This window comes from Scyliorhinus torazame, chromosome 10, assembly GCF_047496885.1.
Source record: "Scyliorhinus torazame isolate Kashiwa2021f chromosome 10, sScyTor2.1, whole genome shotgun sequence".
NCBI lineage: Eukaryota > Metazoa > Chordata > Chondrichthyes > Carcharhiniformes > Scyliorhinidae > Scyliorhinus > Scyliorhinus torazame.
In genome coordinates, this window is record NC_092716.1 from 229,569,031 (window position 1) to 229,583,161 (window position 14,131).

Below are 14,131 nucleotides of genomic sequence, written 5' to 3' on the forward strand. Positions count from 1 at the left end.
GTGGGGAACGCCCGGCTGAGGCCGCACTTAGTCCCATTTCCTGCACTGAGGAGCTCCGCTTGCCGGACCTCCTCAGTGCAGGATGAGATTGGGATCCATTTAAAAAAGGCATACTGATCTCTCAAACCCCCTGATGCAACCCCCGGACCCCCCCCCCCCCCCCCCAACTCACCGAAAGGAGGGTCCTCCACACCTGCTCTTCCCCTCAATCGCACTAATTCTCAAGACATGGAATGTGTGCAGCATATGAAGCAGGAGACTATGGACGAGATGTACCAGCCGTGTTATGCCCGAACTGCAACATGGCGCAACGTGGCCAGTAGATGCCGGGTGATACCTCCTCCAGGATCTACCAGGCTTGCCACGCCTCGCGGGATCTGACGCGATGCCCCCGGGCCTGATCCTGTCATGGGAAAATGCCAGCGTGGCATTTTGGCAGTGCCAGCCTGGCACCCTGGCAGAGCCACTGCCAGCCTGGCACCCTGGCAGAGCCACTGCCTACTTGCAGTGCCAGGCTGGCACCTAAGTGCCAGGATGCCATCCTGTCCTGAGGGTAAGCACCTGGGGGCCTCCAATCCCCTGGGAGACCCCCAATAATGCCGCTCCGTCTGGTCCCTGTTTGTGGAGACCAGAACTGAACGACGCTTGCCCGAGATCTCCAAAGCAAGGGAGTTAGATCCCAAACCTTGCGTAAATTGTGGGGATGCATATTAGAGTGAGACTAGCTGCCTCACTCTAATATGCAGATTTGCTGAAAAGAGATCCTGTCCACAATGGGCAGGATTCACAATGCGACGTCTCGCGAGATTGCGTTAGATCCCGTGAGGCGTGGCAAGCCGATAGATCCTGGGAGAGGGATCACCCGGCATCTACTGCCCACATTGCGCCACCCTGCCTTTCAGGCATAACGTGTCCGGTACGTCTCGCCCATAGTCTCCTGCTTCATATTCTGCACACATTCCATGTCTTGAGAATTAGTGCGATTGAGGGGAAGAGCACGAGACATCCATCATGTGGCAATTTTGAACTGATAGCTGCTGAGCTTTGCTGTGTTGAGACTAAGCTGCTGTTAAGAGACGCTATGCGAATGACATATGCTAAAGTAGTACAAGTGAAATTATGTGAGCTCTGCACTATTAAGTTATCAGATTTGGTCTTCCATTAAGGTAATACTGCAGTTCAAAAAAGCAGAGCATTTGCGGCAGAGGGATACGACAGTATCTCAGTAATTAATATACAGGAGCTATTTTAATAGTTGTATGATGAACTAAAACACAGGAATCGCAAAATTATACACAAGCACCTCCCAGAAAAGAGATGTAGATTTCAGAAATGTATAATTTTAAAAAATTAAAGTTTAAGGCAAGAAAACTGCATAGTGATAAATTACAATTGTACATTCTGGCTTCATGTTCAATAGCACTGTTTTTTGTTCTGTATTGCTGGGAAGGTTATTTTAGGTTACTGAATTGTTCTCATTAAAAACTTATTTTATTGCAAAATTCCTTTTTAATCAAAAATACACCGAGGACATTTTTTTTAATGAGACAGTGGCTGAAGCAGTAGCATTTTTGTTGTTGCAATTCAACCAAGGGGGGCATTCCCCCAAAATATTTAATCGATATTAATAAAGAGGAGCACAGTTAAACTCAGGATAGCCCAAATTAGAATCACAGTACCTATTTTCATCACAGTAATACGTGGGAATTCATAATGAATGTTCAGGCAACTGATCCTTCTGAAAGCCCCCCAGATGTTCCAGATGTGAGACAGTACTGTTTGACTTATGGCGTACGTTGCTGCTGATGTGCATCTTACTTTCTAACAATGTGCTTAGTTTTGACGCAAGAAACACTCTTATTACTGTAATGGAGAAGTGTTTTGTTTCCTATATTTCTCACTGTCCCTGTTCTTACATTTCTGAATCTGCATACATTCCATTTATTAAATAGTCCACTTGCACATAGTCTTTCCTTTTATAGCTTTCGAAAGCTTTCTGAGCAAACAATAGAACACTCACTAAGAAAAACAGCAGCCCAAATATTAGTACAGCTATTAATGAGCTGGTATCAGCTAAGTACTTGATTAGGGATCCAGCAGGCACCGAAGGAAAGGTGTAATTCTGCCCATCATTAAAAGGAAGTGTAGTTCTGGATTTGATTTCTGGTGGCTGTGATGTTCCTGCAGCCACTGTGGGCATGGGCATGGTTCCAGGAGCCAAACTACTCACTTGGGTTCTATCTCTTAGTTTCTGCAGCGTCGTTGATTCCTGGGTGAGTGGTGTTGGCGACCTACTTGTTGGAGCCCCAGTCAACATAAGGGTTTTGGTGGTCAATTTGGGGGTCGATGATGGGGCTGCGGTTTTCATGGCATGCGTTTGATTTGCAGTAGTTTGAGGAAGAGCTGTCGGTGGAATTGAATGACTATTGGGTTTTGTAGATGATGTATTTGCCATTACGGCTTGATGAACAGTTGTTGGAGCTGCCGCAGTCGGTACAGCAGCCGGCAGTGGTAGATCGGTTTCCGCTAAACTAGTCGTGGGAAGTTGTGTGGTATGTTCAGTTGATGATGTGAGTATCATTGAAGTTGGTTCAGTGACATTTATTGATGAATGATTTGTGGTGGGGGATGTTGTCACCACTGTATTTATCACTGATGCTGAACTTGAAACATTTGAAGCTGCCAATGTGACATTAACAAATGTGAATGTACTTGTAACTTCTCCTGACTTCGTATCTGTGGCTGTGGTTTTATTGGTGATAGCTAGTGTTCCTGTTGTTGTGGCTGTACTGGCGGCAGTTGGTGATACTGTAGTTGTGGTTGTCTTGGTTACAGTTGGTGATGCTGTAGTTGTGGCTGTACTGGTGACAGTTGGTGATACTGTAGTTGTGGCTGTACTGGTGACAGTTGGTGATACTGTAGTTGTGGCTGTACTGGTGACAGTTGGTGATGCTGTAGTTGTGTTTGTCTTGATGACAATTGATGATACTGTAGTTGTGGTTGTCTTGGTGACAGTTGGTGATGCTGTAGTTGTGGGTTTATTAGTAATAATTGGTGATGCTGTAGTTGTAGCTGTACTGGTGACAGTTGGTGGTACTGTAGTTGTGGTTGCCTTGGTGACAGTTGGTGTTACTGTTGTTGTGGTTGCCTTGGTGACAGTTGGTGTTAATGTAGTTGTGGTTGTCCTGGTGACAGCTGTTGACACTGATCTATTTGTTGGAAGATCATTTGCCACATCTCTTGGAGGCCTTTTATTAATTGTTCTATTCTTTTGTAGACGATTTATAAAAATCTTGATTGGTAAACTTTGCCCTAGAAAACACACAAGAAAAACGTTCAGTTAAAAATGTTTAATGATGCTATGCACATTCACACTAGGCACACATTATTCCTGTATGGCTACACAGAATGCTCACATTAAGATATACGATAGGTCTGCTTGGGTGTTCAAGAACCTTCTAACCCAGGGTTTTTCAAAGTCAGGGTCACGACCCTCGGGTGGGTCGTGGGTGGGTGTCAGGAGGGTCACGGAACGATTGGGTTTGCGGTTGTCCCGATCGCGGGAGGAGCGCCCATCTTTTACTTTGAGAATGGTGGCTAAGTGTGAGTCTCACCCCACAACCATAAAGATGTGCAGAGTAGGTGGATCGGCCATGCTAAATTGCCCCTTAATTGGGCAAAAAAGAATAATTGGGTACTCTAAATTCGTTTTAAAAAAGAAGAAAAAAAGGGACTAGTGGCCAAGCATGAATTGCGCCCCCCCCCCCCCCCATCCCCGGGATTCTTCGTGTTTTTTCTAGGGAAATGAGGCTTGTGCGGGCCCGAGAGTTCATCTGCTGAGACAGGCCCTGGTGACTGAGGCGCCACCCCCTCTGCCCGCTGTTCTGGGTGAGACCCAGCACCCTCTGGTTTGTGGTTTGCTTTTGGGGGTTACTGGGCACCAGGTTTTTTTTTGGGGGGGGGGGGGCGGGGGCTGCTGGGTGGGGTGCTGTATTGGTAAAGCCCTGGGCCGCACTGACTGTGGGGCTTGTAACATGGTTAGTCTCAGGAGTTGTGTCCATGGCTTTTTACATTTTATTTTAGTCTCTGAGGTCGCATTTGAAAATAAGTCCCGGTCTCAACTGACAATATATAACTCTTGTGATATAAACTGAACTTTGGTGTAAAATGTATCCTGAAACCCTGAAAAGTGTATCGCTTATTTTGATTTTCGCACAGCAGAGCATAATGTTTGGAGAATGCAGACTTTATGTTGTATCTTCTCGAACATTAAACTTCTGTGTCACGACTTAAAATTGCTATCTTGAAGAAATTTACCATATTTTCATTTTGACGTCAATTATAATGAAATTGCATTCTGGGAAAATAATGGATTTTTAAAAAACAAATTCCAATTAAGAGGCAATTTAGCATGGCCAATCCACCTACCCTGAACATCTTTGGGTTGTGAGGGTGAGACCCACGCAGACACAGGGAGAATGTGCAAACTCCATACTGTCAGTGACCAAAATAAAGGATTTTTAAAGCCAGATTGCGATACCAGCTGAAATATTGCTCTTTACTAGTGGTCAAGTTGTGATCTCTGGTGCCTACCTGTCCAAAATAAAACTCTTCTTGAAAAAATATATAGCGCCTGCTGCCGCCTTTTAAATGATAATAAATTAGGCTGTGTGAGGTTTTCCAGAAAGAAGCGGTGGCAGAGAACAGGTCACATGTCCTGCACGCACACTTGACGTTAAGCGCCCTTCAGGTTGTGCTTTCGGCGCCAAATCACGGGATCAGTGTTGCCTCCATTTCCCAGCTGCTGGCAAGCAAGCCAAGTGAACTGTGAAGATGAATGGTTTTCTTAAAAGTAACAGCCGGCCAGAGAGTCAAATAGTCAGTTCAGCTATTGGACAGGATCTCACAAGAGAATCTGCTGGAGAGAGCTGCTCAGGAGAGTCCAGGGCAGGACAGAGCAGTGCTCGTGTTCGCTCTGCTCACATTTCCAGGGCCTCTGGTTAACAGCCTACAAAGAAGAAACTTAACTTGGGAACAAAGCAGTATAAAGATGATTTCTTGACGTACGGTTTTGTCTTTCATGAGGACCTACATGTGCAAGGTTGGATTTTTCATTTCCGTAAAGATGAAGAACACATTGACTTCACTATTGAGGCACTAGAGCATGGCATTCCGTCAGGCGCCCAGCGCCAGCCACGATTTTTGGCTCACGCGCGCTTCTCCACCCGATCGCATTTCGCGATTCCGGCATCGGTCCCATAAGCCTCTGCCAAAACAAATCAACAAGAGATAATCCAGATAGGTCAGTCCTGTGCGGAAATGGTTAGCCTCCAATTGTTTTTTTCAAAGGAACTGGCTGAGGTCTGCACCTGATGCGCGCATTGCCCTCTCCTCCTTTGCACCTGATTCAAGTGAGATCATGAGGACCAAGCAGGCTCCCCTGTCGCATTAAAGCTAAGCAAACATGGCGAAGGTCGACCAGCGTGGGTTGCGAAAGTCGGCCGGTGTGGATCCCGAAGGTTTGCCGCTTGGTAAAAGTGGGTCCCGGGGGACGTTAAACTGTCTTATTTTCAATACTGTGCACCATTGAAAAGAACAATTGGAAGCTCACCATTTCCGCACAGGACTGCCCTACTTGGATTATCTCTTGTTGCTTTGTTTTGGCAGAGTCTTATGGGGCAGGATTCTCCGTAGGTCGATGCCGAAATGCGATTGGGTGGAGAAGCGCGCGTGAGCCAAAAATCGTGGCTGGCGCTGGGCGCCTGACGGAATGCCGCGCTCCAGTGCCTCAATAGCGACGTCAATGCGTTCTACTCTGCACGTACAGTAAACGCCGTTGGCATATCATTAATGGGCCCGACCCGGTATTCTCCAGGGCTTCTGCGATGTTCCGCCTCAGGCAGGAGGAATTACTAACGGTGAGCTTCACTTGTGATTTTACAAATCGGAAATAAGTGGTGGGGCTGCTGAGATAGAGAAGTGGTAGGACATGTTCCCAGATGCGCAACCGTGGGCTGCCAGTCCTGCTGCCGGCCTGGGGGAAGAGGAGGAGGGGTGGTGCCAAGGGGACGAGCCATGGCGTGCCAGGGGATGAGCAATGGACCGCTATTGCCGCAGCCTGCAAGGCAGCCATCTTTCTGCACACCCCACTGAGTGACACCGGCTGTATGTTTGCACCCATGGCCTTATGGAGGGCAGAGTGCCGGGGGAACAGCCGGGGGTAGGTATGGGGTTGGGAGAGGTGGCGGAGGGGAGAGAGGGACATGTGGGGCAGGGGTTGCAGTGCAAACCGGGGCCACCATGTAGCCCGTTGGACCTGGTTGGGCATGGGGGCACCCACCATGCTAACACGTTTGCCTTTCACCCTCTGCAGACAATGGACCGGAATTCAACCAGCCATCATCCTAGCCACCGCAGCCCGGGGTGACGAACGGAGGCTATACGAGCAGTTACTGCTCAGGGAGGACCCTGCAGCAGCAGAGCTTGCCCCAGAGGAGCAGGAGCCACCGGTGAGGATGGAGAGCCGCCCGCCCAACAGGCCGAGGAAGAGGTGGGAAGGAAGGCCCGCATTAGGCCTCGCGTGTACCGGCAGTGTCTGCCACATGCGTGGTTCACAGTTGTGGGGGGAGGGCGGGGTGTGTGTGTGAAGGGAGGGTTGGGGTGGGGGGGGGTTGAAAGGGGAGGGAGTGGAGGAAGGGTGATGGTGTCTACTCACTCGTGCTGCCCTGGCAGAAGGCCCCCCCGGCCAGCGGCACAACTGTCAGCAAACGATGCCGATGTTGGGCACCCCCTCGCCCTCCCTCAGCAGCCACCACTCCGGTTTCACGATTTTTAAAAGCAGAAGTGAACCTCGTTGTTATGAACTCGACCCATCAGAGACGGAGAATCGCGGAGGCCCCGGAGAATACCGGGTCAGGTCCGCGAATGAAATGCAAAGGGTGCTTACTGTATGTGTGTTCCGGACCGCATTGATGCTGCTGTCAAGGTGATGGAGAATTGTGATGTGGCATCAAATCGGCGCCTGCCACGATTTAAAAAATAAATTTAGAGTACTCAATTCATTTTTTCCATTTAAGGGGCAATTTAGCATGGCCAACCCACCTACCCTGCACATCTTTGGGTTGTGGGGGAGCAATGCTAACCACTGCGCCACCGTGCTGCCCGCCCCCCCCCCCCCCACTCGCCACGATTTTTCCGTCGGAACATACTCTCTGCCCAATCGCGTTTTCCGATTTCAGTGTCAGCCAATGGAGAGCCCCGCCCACTTAATTTTACAAAAAGGATTAAAAAATGCAAATTACTCTGGAGGGTGCTTCGTCCACGTAATCTGCAGTCAAAGGAAAAAGCAATAAACTTATCAAAAGGTTTCCGGACTTAAAAATCTGAAACATTTTACACCGTTATCAGGGATTTGTCAATTGTTATTAACAAGTGCTAAGTTTATGCAGTGATCCCTTAAAAAGTAAATTGATTCTGTTCGTACCTATTTGCAAAGCTTTAACATCTTCCACAGATACTCCTTCACAGATCTGAACATCAAGACAGTGTAAATAAAAACAGAGGTTTCGTTTTTCTTCAATTACCACCCAGTTACACTGCAAGCCATCTGCAACAGAAGTAAAATGTATGCATCAGCTGCATTGTTTTTAACAAATTCGCACACAAATATTGTATTCACAATAAATCATGGGCTAAAAATGGGTTTATGGCATTGGATGTGGACAGAAGGAAATATGCCCCATAGGGGCCAGGATCGTCTGATACCACCCTCAGAAAGGATTAGGAGCAGGTGGCCACTGAGGACAGTTCCTGGAGTCTAGTCCCAAGGAGCTGGCCGCTAGGCTACAAGAAGTCTGTTGGTCTCATGTGGGTGGTCAAAGTCAGTGAACGCATCCTCAGATGAAGGATTTGAAATTTGGATGGTTAACAATTGATTTCCCTCGTGGGGGTGCATGTTGCATCACCAGCTTAGTCCATGGGGGTGCATCATGTTGAGACAAGTAGGTGCCAGAAGGGCTGTGTATCAGCACAACAAGAACAGTTGTGTTTTTTTTCCCTTTCATGGGATGTGAGTGTCACTGGCAAGGCGAACATTTGATGTGATTGGACCACACAGGTCCGTTCTACAAACCTGCAAGGCATTCACCGGAGATCAATTGTTTAGCGGCAAGAAGGGCCCTTGACTGGTGTTATGTAAAGGGCCGAGCAACCCCTGCTGCCCCTTCAATGGCCAGAATGCCTTGCCTGATCCCCTCCCCTGCAATCAGATTCTCCACCATAACCGGACCTGAGCGCCAACCTTTAATCTATCATGGGAGGAGATGTCCAATCGAGGTGGTGATTGGGATCAAGTGAGATTGATTAATTAATTAAAAACATACCCAGCCAAAGCAATCTTAAATAAAGCAGGTTCCTCCAAGTCAGTGCCGTAGGAATGCTTTAGAAAATACCAATTCCCTCACCGTAGAAATGCTTTAGAAAATACCAATTCCCTCACCGTGAGGGAATCCATCCCTGCCGCCCAGGACAAAACCCTATCCTCAACAACTTTACCACGCCCAGTTCCCATTCATCACATTGCTTTCCCTTTCACTGTCTCATTCATACCCCCTACCTCCAATTGCCAACTTGTTCAAAGGAAAACTCCTTTGCTCAGTGTCTCTCTCTCACCCAGAAAATACAATAACATTAATTTCTGTTCATGCATTCTTTTTCGTCAAAGTGTATATTCTGATACTCAACTGAAGTACAATTTAGGAAAAGAGGATTTGAACTTTAAAGGGAGGTGAATGGAAAATATCGTGTGAATGTCATCATAAAAATAGATTATAATAAAGCTGCGTTTTCTGTATAAGAATTCGACACAGGTACGTCTTTGCGATTATAAAACAGGGAGCTGCTTCATTATGATGTGGTATATATGTAGTTTTAGGTGTTCACAGGAGGTTTGTTACAGCCTCAGCAGTACAAGAGACAAAATGTGATGGTACATTTTAATCGGCAGGAAAGAGTTTGGGTTAATGCCTGCTGCTCGGATTGGTGGGGTATGCTAGGGTTCAATTTGTAATCCTATTTAGAGTTGAACGATCAATACCAAAATTTATGTAGGAGGCTCAGCAAATACTAAGGAGGAATGCAAAATACTAAAGGTCATTCGCAGGTTAGCAGAATGGCTACAGTGGATAAAACATCCTCTGACAATATTCTCTTGCTCCCATATTTGTGCACACTTTACCTCGATCTGCCACGTTGTCACAAGTTTGGTTACATTCTTCTGCACCACTGACATGAAGCGACTTCAGCACTTTGATTCCATGATTTTGTAAATTATACATTGAGCTCGCAGTCAAAGAGGAAATGGATATGTAAAGAATCAGAGTCCACATTTTTGGGGGCAATCCAGACAAATTGCTGGCTTGGCCTGAACTGCAGCTTAAAGGAGTCATCGGTGGACTCATCGAATTCTGTTTGCTCTTTGCCAGATCTGAAAGAAAAGAATAAACATAAAAAATACGGTTACAGATTTAAAAGCAAAAGAAGTTTGCCATCAGGGAGCCTGACAATCTGTATGCGCAGCTCAGGCTGTGGAGCCAAGTTCAAATCGCAGCACTGATAAATATTTGATTACTGTTAGTCCCAGTGAGGAATGTTTTCTAGTTCCCAGTTTGGCTGCTTGCAAACAAAGTGCCTCACAGCACCAACTTACCCTCATCTCTGGCAGTAGACAAAGAACAAATTTCGCCCAGAAAATCACACCTGCTGTCAAACGATAAGGAACGACACTAATGGCTGCCAAGGAAAGATCTGTGCCCTTGATCACATGGCTGCACACCTCTATGGGGCTCCTTTGTGCCATGTCGCCACATTTGCTTTAAACCTATTTTTCTAGAAAATATCCCATCTTCTTTTAATATCACAGAATCATAAAATCCCTACAGTGCTGAAGGAGACCACTCGGCCCATCAGTCTGCACCCCTCTGAATCTCCACTGTCTGGAGGCCACTCGGTCCATCGAGTCTGCACTCCACTGAGGCCCAATCCCCCGCCCTATGCCCGTAACCTCACCCTGGGAAATTTTAGCATGGCCAATCCACCTAACGTGCACATCTTTGCACTGTGGGGAGGAAACCGGAGCACCCGGAGGAAACCCATGCAGACACGGGAAGAATGTGCAGACTCCACACAGTCAGGCACCCGAGGTCGGAATCGAACCTAGGTCCCTGGCGCTGTGAGGCAGTAAGTGCTAACCACTCTGCCACCGTGTCGAAGTACGGAGGAGGAGAGGTTTATGCTTTAATTTTTTTCAAATTTAGAGTACCCAATTATTTTTTGCAATTAAGGGGCAATTTAGCGTGGCCAATCCACCTACCCTGCACATCTTTGGGTTGTGGGGGCGAAACCCATGCAGACACGGGGAGAATGTGGAAACTCCACACAGACAGTGACCCGGGGCCGGAGTCGAGGCTGAGTCCTCAGCGCCGTAGGCAGCCGTGCTAATCACTGCACCGCCGTATCGCCCTTTATGCTTTAATCTAACCCAGCATGGGCAATAGTGCTCCTTCTAACAGTAAAAGCTTTGTATTAATTTTGGGTAAGTTTTAAAAAAGTGCCAAGGAGGTCCTTTCAATCCCCTTGAGATTTTTAAAACCCAGTTTGATACTGTATCAGAGTCAACCTCACCTCCTGACAGTGAAACAACCTTCTATCTGTCCTCTTGGACCCTTGACTCTACTAGAACTCTGGATTCTAATAGAACTTGTGTTGTTACCTTGCAGAGGAAACTGCTAATGTATAAAAATGAGTGCAATTAAGTCTGGAAAATGGAAGTGTGTTATCGCACAAAAGTAAACCTTCCATGGAGCGTCTGGACTAACCATGTTCACGAAAATAAAGGAAGATAAAGAAGAAACAAACAAAACTGAAACCATTCGAGGAGAGAATGTCACTGGACCGGTAATCCGGAGGCCCAGGCTAATGCTTTGGAGACACGGCAGCTGGTGGAATTTAAATTCAAATTAATAAATTAGGAATTGAAAGTTAGGCCCCGATCCAATGGCCACGCTGCGCCCGAAAAGCAGCTCGCCGTGGCACAGCGTGGCCAATAAAAACCGGAACCTACCCGGCTCGCAACACCTCAGAAAATCTAAAGCGATCTTGAGACATTGCGATGTAAATCTCACCTTTTGGGGGGCGGGATTATTTTTTGGCAAATCTGCATATTAAAGCGAGACACTCACTTCCCGAAGATTCCCGAGGTACCGGAGGCTTTGGGATTCATCCCCTTTGCCTCGAAGACCTCGGGCGAGCACCATTTGGTTCTGGTCCCCACAAATGGGGACCAGGATGGAACGGCACACGTGGGAGGTCTGCCAGGTGATTGGTGGCCCCCCCCGGCTGCACGCCTTTTGGGAAAGGTGGTACCCTGGCACTGCTGGTGTCACCAGGGCACCCTGGCAGTGTCACCTGGGTGCCAGACTGATACTGTCAAGGTGCCAAGCTGGCATTTTCCAAGTGCGTGATCAGGCTGGGGTGTGCCCTGCCTGGGTGTGGGGGGGGAGCTGGGGACCATCCCATAGTCGTTTGGGCTGGGAGGGGTTGCTTCGGGGGCCTTGGAGATCAGGACACCATTTAAAAATGGCGTCCCAATCTCTCGTTACATTAGGCAGCTCATGTGAGCAGAGCTCCTCAGTGTGCAAAAGGGGGCAATGTGCGGCCTCGGCCACATGTTCCCCACTGAGGCCCCTTATACCACGTTGAGTGACGTTGTATAGCCAGGTGTTCCTCAGTGCTGCGAGCGCCGGGAAACACGCAGTCAAACTGCTCGGCCCAAGACTGCAAGGATCTCCAGAGTCGTGAACACAGCCCTGTTCATCACACAAACCTGCTTACCATCCATTGACTCTATCTACACCTCCCGCTGCCTGGGGAAAGCGGGCAGCATAATCAAAGACACCTCCCACCTGGCTTACTCGCTCTTCCAACTTCTTCCATCTGGCAGGAGATACAAAAGTCTGAGAACATGCACGAACAGACTCAAAAACAGCTTCCCGCTGTTACCAGCCTCCTAAACGACCTTCTTATGGACTGATCTGATTAATACGACACTCCTGTATGCTTCACCCGAAGCTGGTGTCAATGTATTTACATTGTGGACCTTGTGTTGTCCTATTATGTATTTTCTTATTATTTTCTTTTCTTTCATGTACTAAATGATCTGTTTGAGCTGCTCACAGAAAAATACATTTCACTGCACCTCGGTACACGTGACAATAAACAAATCCAAATAGGAACCAGTCTTTGCAGGATGGACAAAACTTTGTAATAGAATGAAAGTTTTCCATTCTATTACACTCAAGAAAGTTACTCCTTTAATTTCATTCAGTATCTTGTTTGAAACAGGGTAGTAATGGAATCTCTCTTCATGGGAACTCCATGATTCTGCATTCTCATCAAATGATTCCATAGTACCACCTTTATTGGGATCACAGTTACCAGTTCTTAAGTTGTAATACTTTCTTTAATATTTCCTCCTCCCCTCTAATTTCTTTCTTATCCAATTTAATTTGTATTATTTCTTTTGTTGTTTCTTTAAAATTTATTTTCTTGCTTGGACTGTGACTTAGGGCAAAAAAAATTGTTTTTTTGCAAACATCAATCTGATCAAAATCAGAAGATATCAGCTGTTATTCTTCTTAATCTTGGTTACTATTGCTGTGTTTTTCCTTTTTGAGGAGTTGCTGTTCTTAAAAGGGGGTCTCTCTCCCCGGGTTAGAGGATCTGACGCTGTATGCGACCGCAGCTGGAAAAAAGCCCCAGCTTGATAAGTAACTTTTTTGTTTACGGCATACCCCCTGAGGGCTGCACAGTAGCATAGTGGTTCGCACTGTTGCTTCACAGCGCTAGGGACCCGGGTTTGATTCCTGGCTTGGGTCGTTGTCTGTGCGGAGTCTGCACGTTCTCCTCATGTCTGCATGGGTTTCCTCCGGGTATTCCAGTTTCCTCCCACAAGTCCCGAAAGATATGCTTGTTAGGTGAATTGGACATTCTGAATTCTCCCTCTGTGTACCCGAACAGGCGCCGGAATGTGGCGACTAGGGACTTTTCACAGTAACTTCATTGCAGTGTTAATGTAAGCCTACTTGTGACAATAAAGATCATTATAAAGATTATTTCCTGGCTTCTCCTTTTCTAGGAGGGTTTTTTTCTGAGCACACTGATTGTACAAATCGACTGGCACAACAGTCGATGCTCTTGCTGAAAACGTCCTTCTTTTTCGTCTCCGACCCTCCGAGTGTTCCCGGGTCGCTGTTGTGTAGAACAAATTTAAGGAATGGTCCTGAGTGCATCCTCTCACTTTTGAAATTAATATACACTCTTAGCAATGCTAAAACCATGTTCCCGATGACCAGTTTTACCGCACATTTATGGAAATTTGATCCTTGACTGGAGGTCCAAGTCTGAGTTGTTTCTTCTGACTATTTCACTGGGAAAAAAACATCCTCGTCGCCAGATTTGTCTTTATGTAAGACAAGTGTTTTATGGGGGTTTGCTTTTACTTCACAGTAGAGGCAAAGAATAGCCAGGTTGCCACACCGAAGGTTACTTAACCAGTTGTCAGAGTTTATTGCAGAGGCATTGCTTGCTCACAGCCTCAGATGGAAGTGATGGAAAATTGCCCAAGTCCCTCTGATGATGTCACTACGTAATCATGTGACACACTACACAGAGGGCATTGGTTACAATATATAACAAGTACCCTTACTGATATCTAGAAATTTTGACTATTTTTAATTTTGTGTCAAAATGCTGAGAGTGGAGTGCTTTCGCCGAGGATGGGTCAGGAGCCACACTAACTCAATTCGCCCAGTATCTAGAAGTTTTCGAAGTTAAAATGATCTTGAAATTGTGCTCTTTTGCTATGTTGGCTTTGTGTTAAGTTGGGGTGTTAATTTATTATTTGTGTACAGGGGGGAGGGGGGTATGGAGGGTTGTTTTTTGACTGTGTTTTGTATTTAACCCCGTTGGGTTCCTTTTTCATTTTGTTATTGATATTCTGTGAAAATCTGAATAAAAATTATTTTTTTTAAAAAATGAAATTGTGCTCTCCATTCTGGGTCTTTTATGCAATAAT

General features: G+C 46.6%; 1 protein-coding gene across 2 annotated transcripts in view; it reads right to left on the minus strand.

The window, feature by feature from the left end:
• Nucleotides 1-1,229: 1,229 nt before the first annotated feature.
• LOC140384644 (uncharacterized) overlaps nucleotides 1,230-14,131 on the minus strand; it is a 91,822-nt gene continuing 78,920 nt past the window's right edge. For both annotated transcript variants that reach the window (XM_072466532.1, XM_072466533.1), the window contains 3 exons: nucleotides 9,236-9,484; nucleotides 7,484-7,606; nucleotides 1,230-3,312 (listed from right to left, as the gene is read on the minus strand). In XM_072466532.1, the coding sequence (XP_072322633.1) occupies nucleotides 1,913-3,312; nucleotides 7,484-7,606; nucleotides 9,236-9,458 (1,746 nt within the window). In that variant the 5' untranslated portion in view covers nucleotides 9,459-9,484 and the 3' untranslated portion in view covers nucleotides 1,230-1,912. The remainder of the gene's footprint in view (nucleotides 3,313-7,483; nucleotides 7,607-9,235; nucleotides 9,485-14,131) is intronic.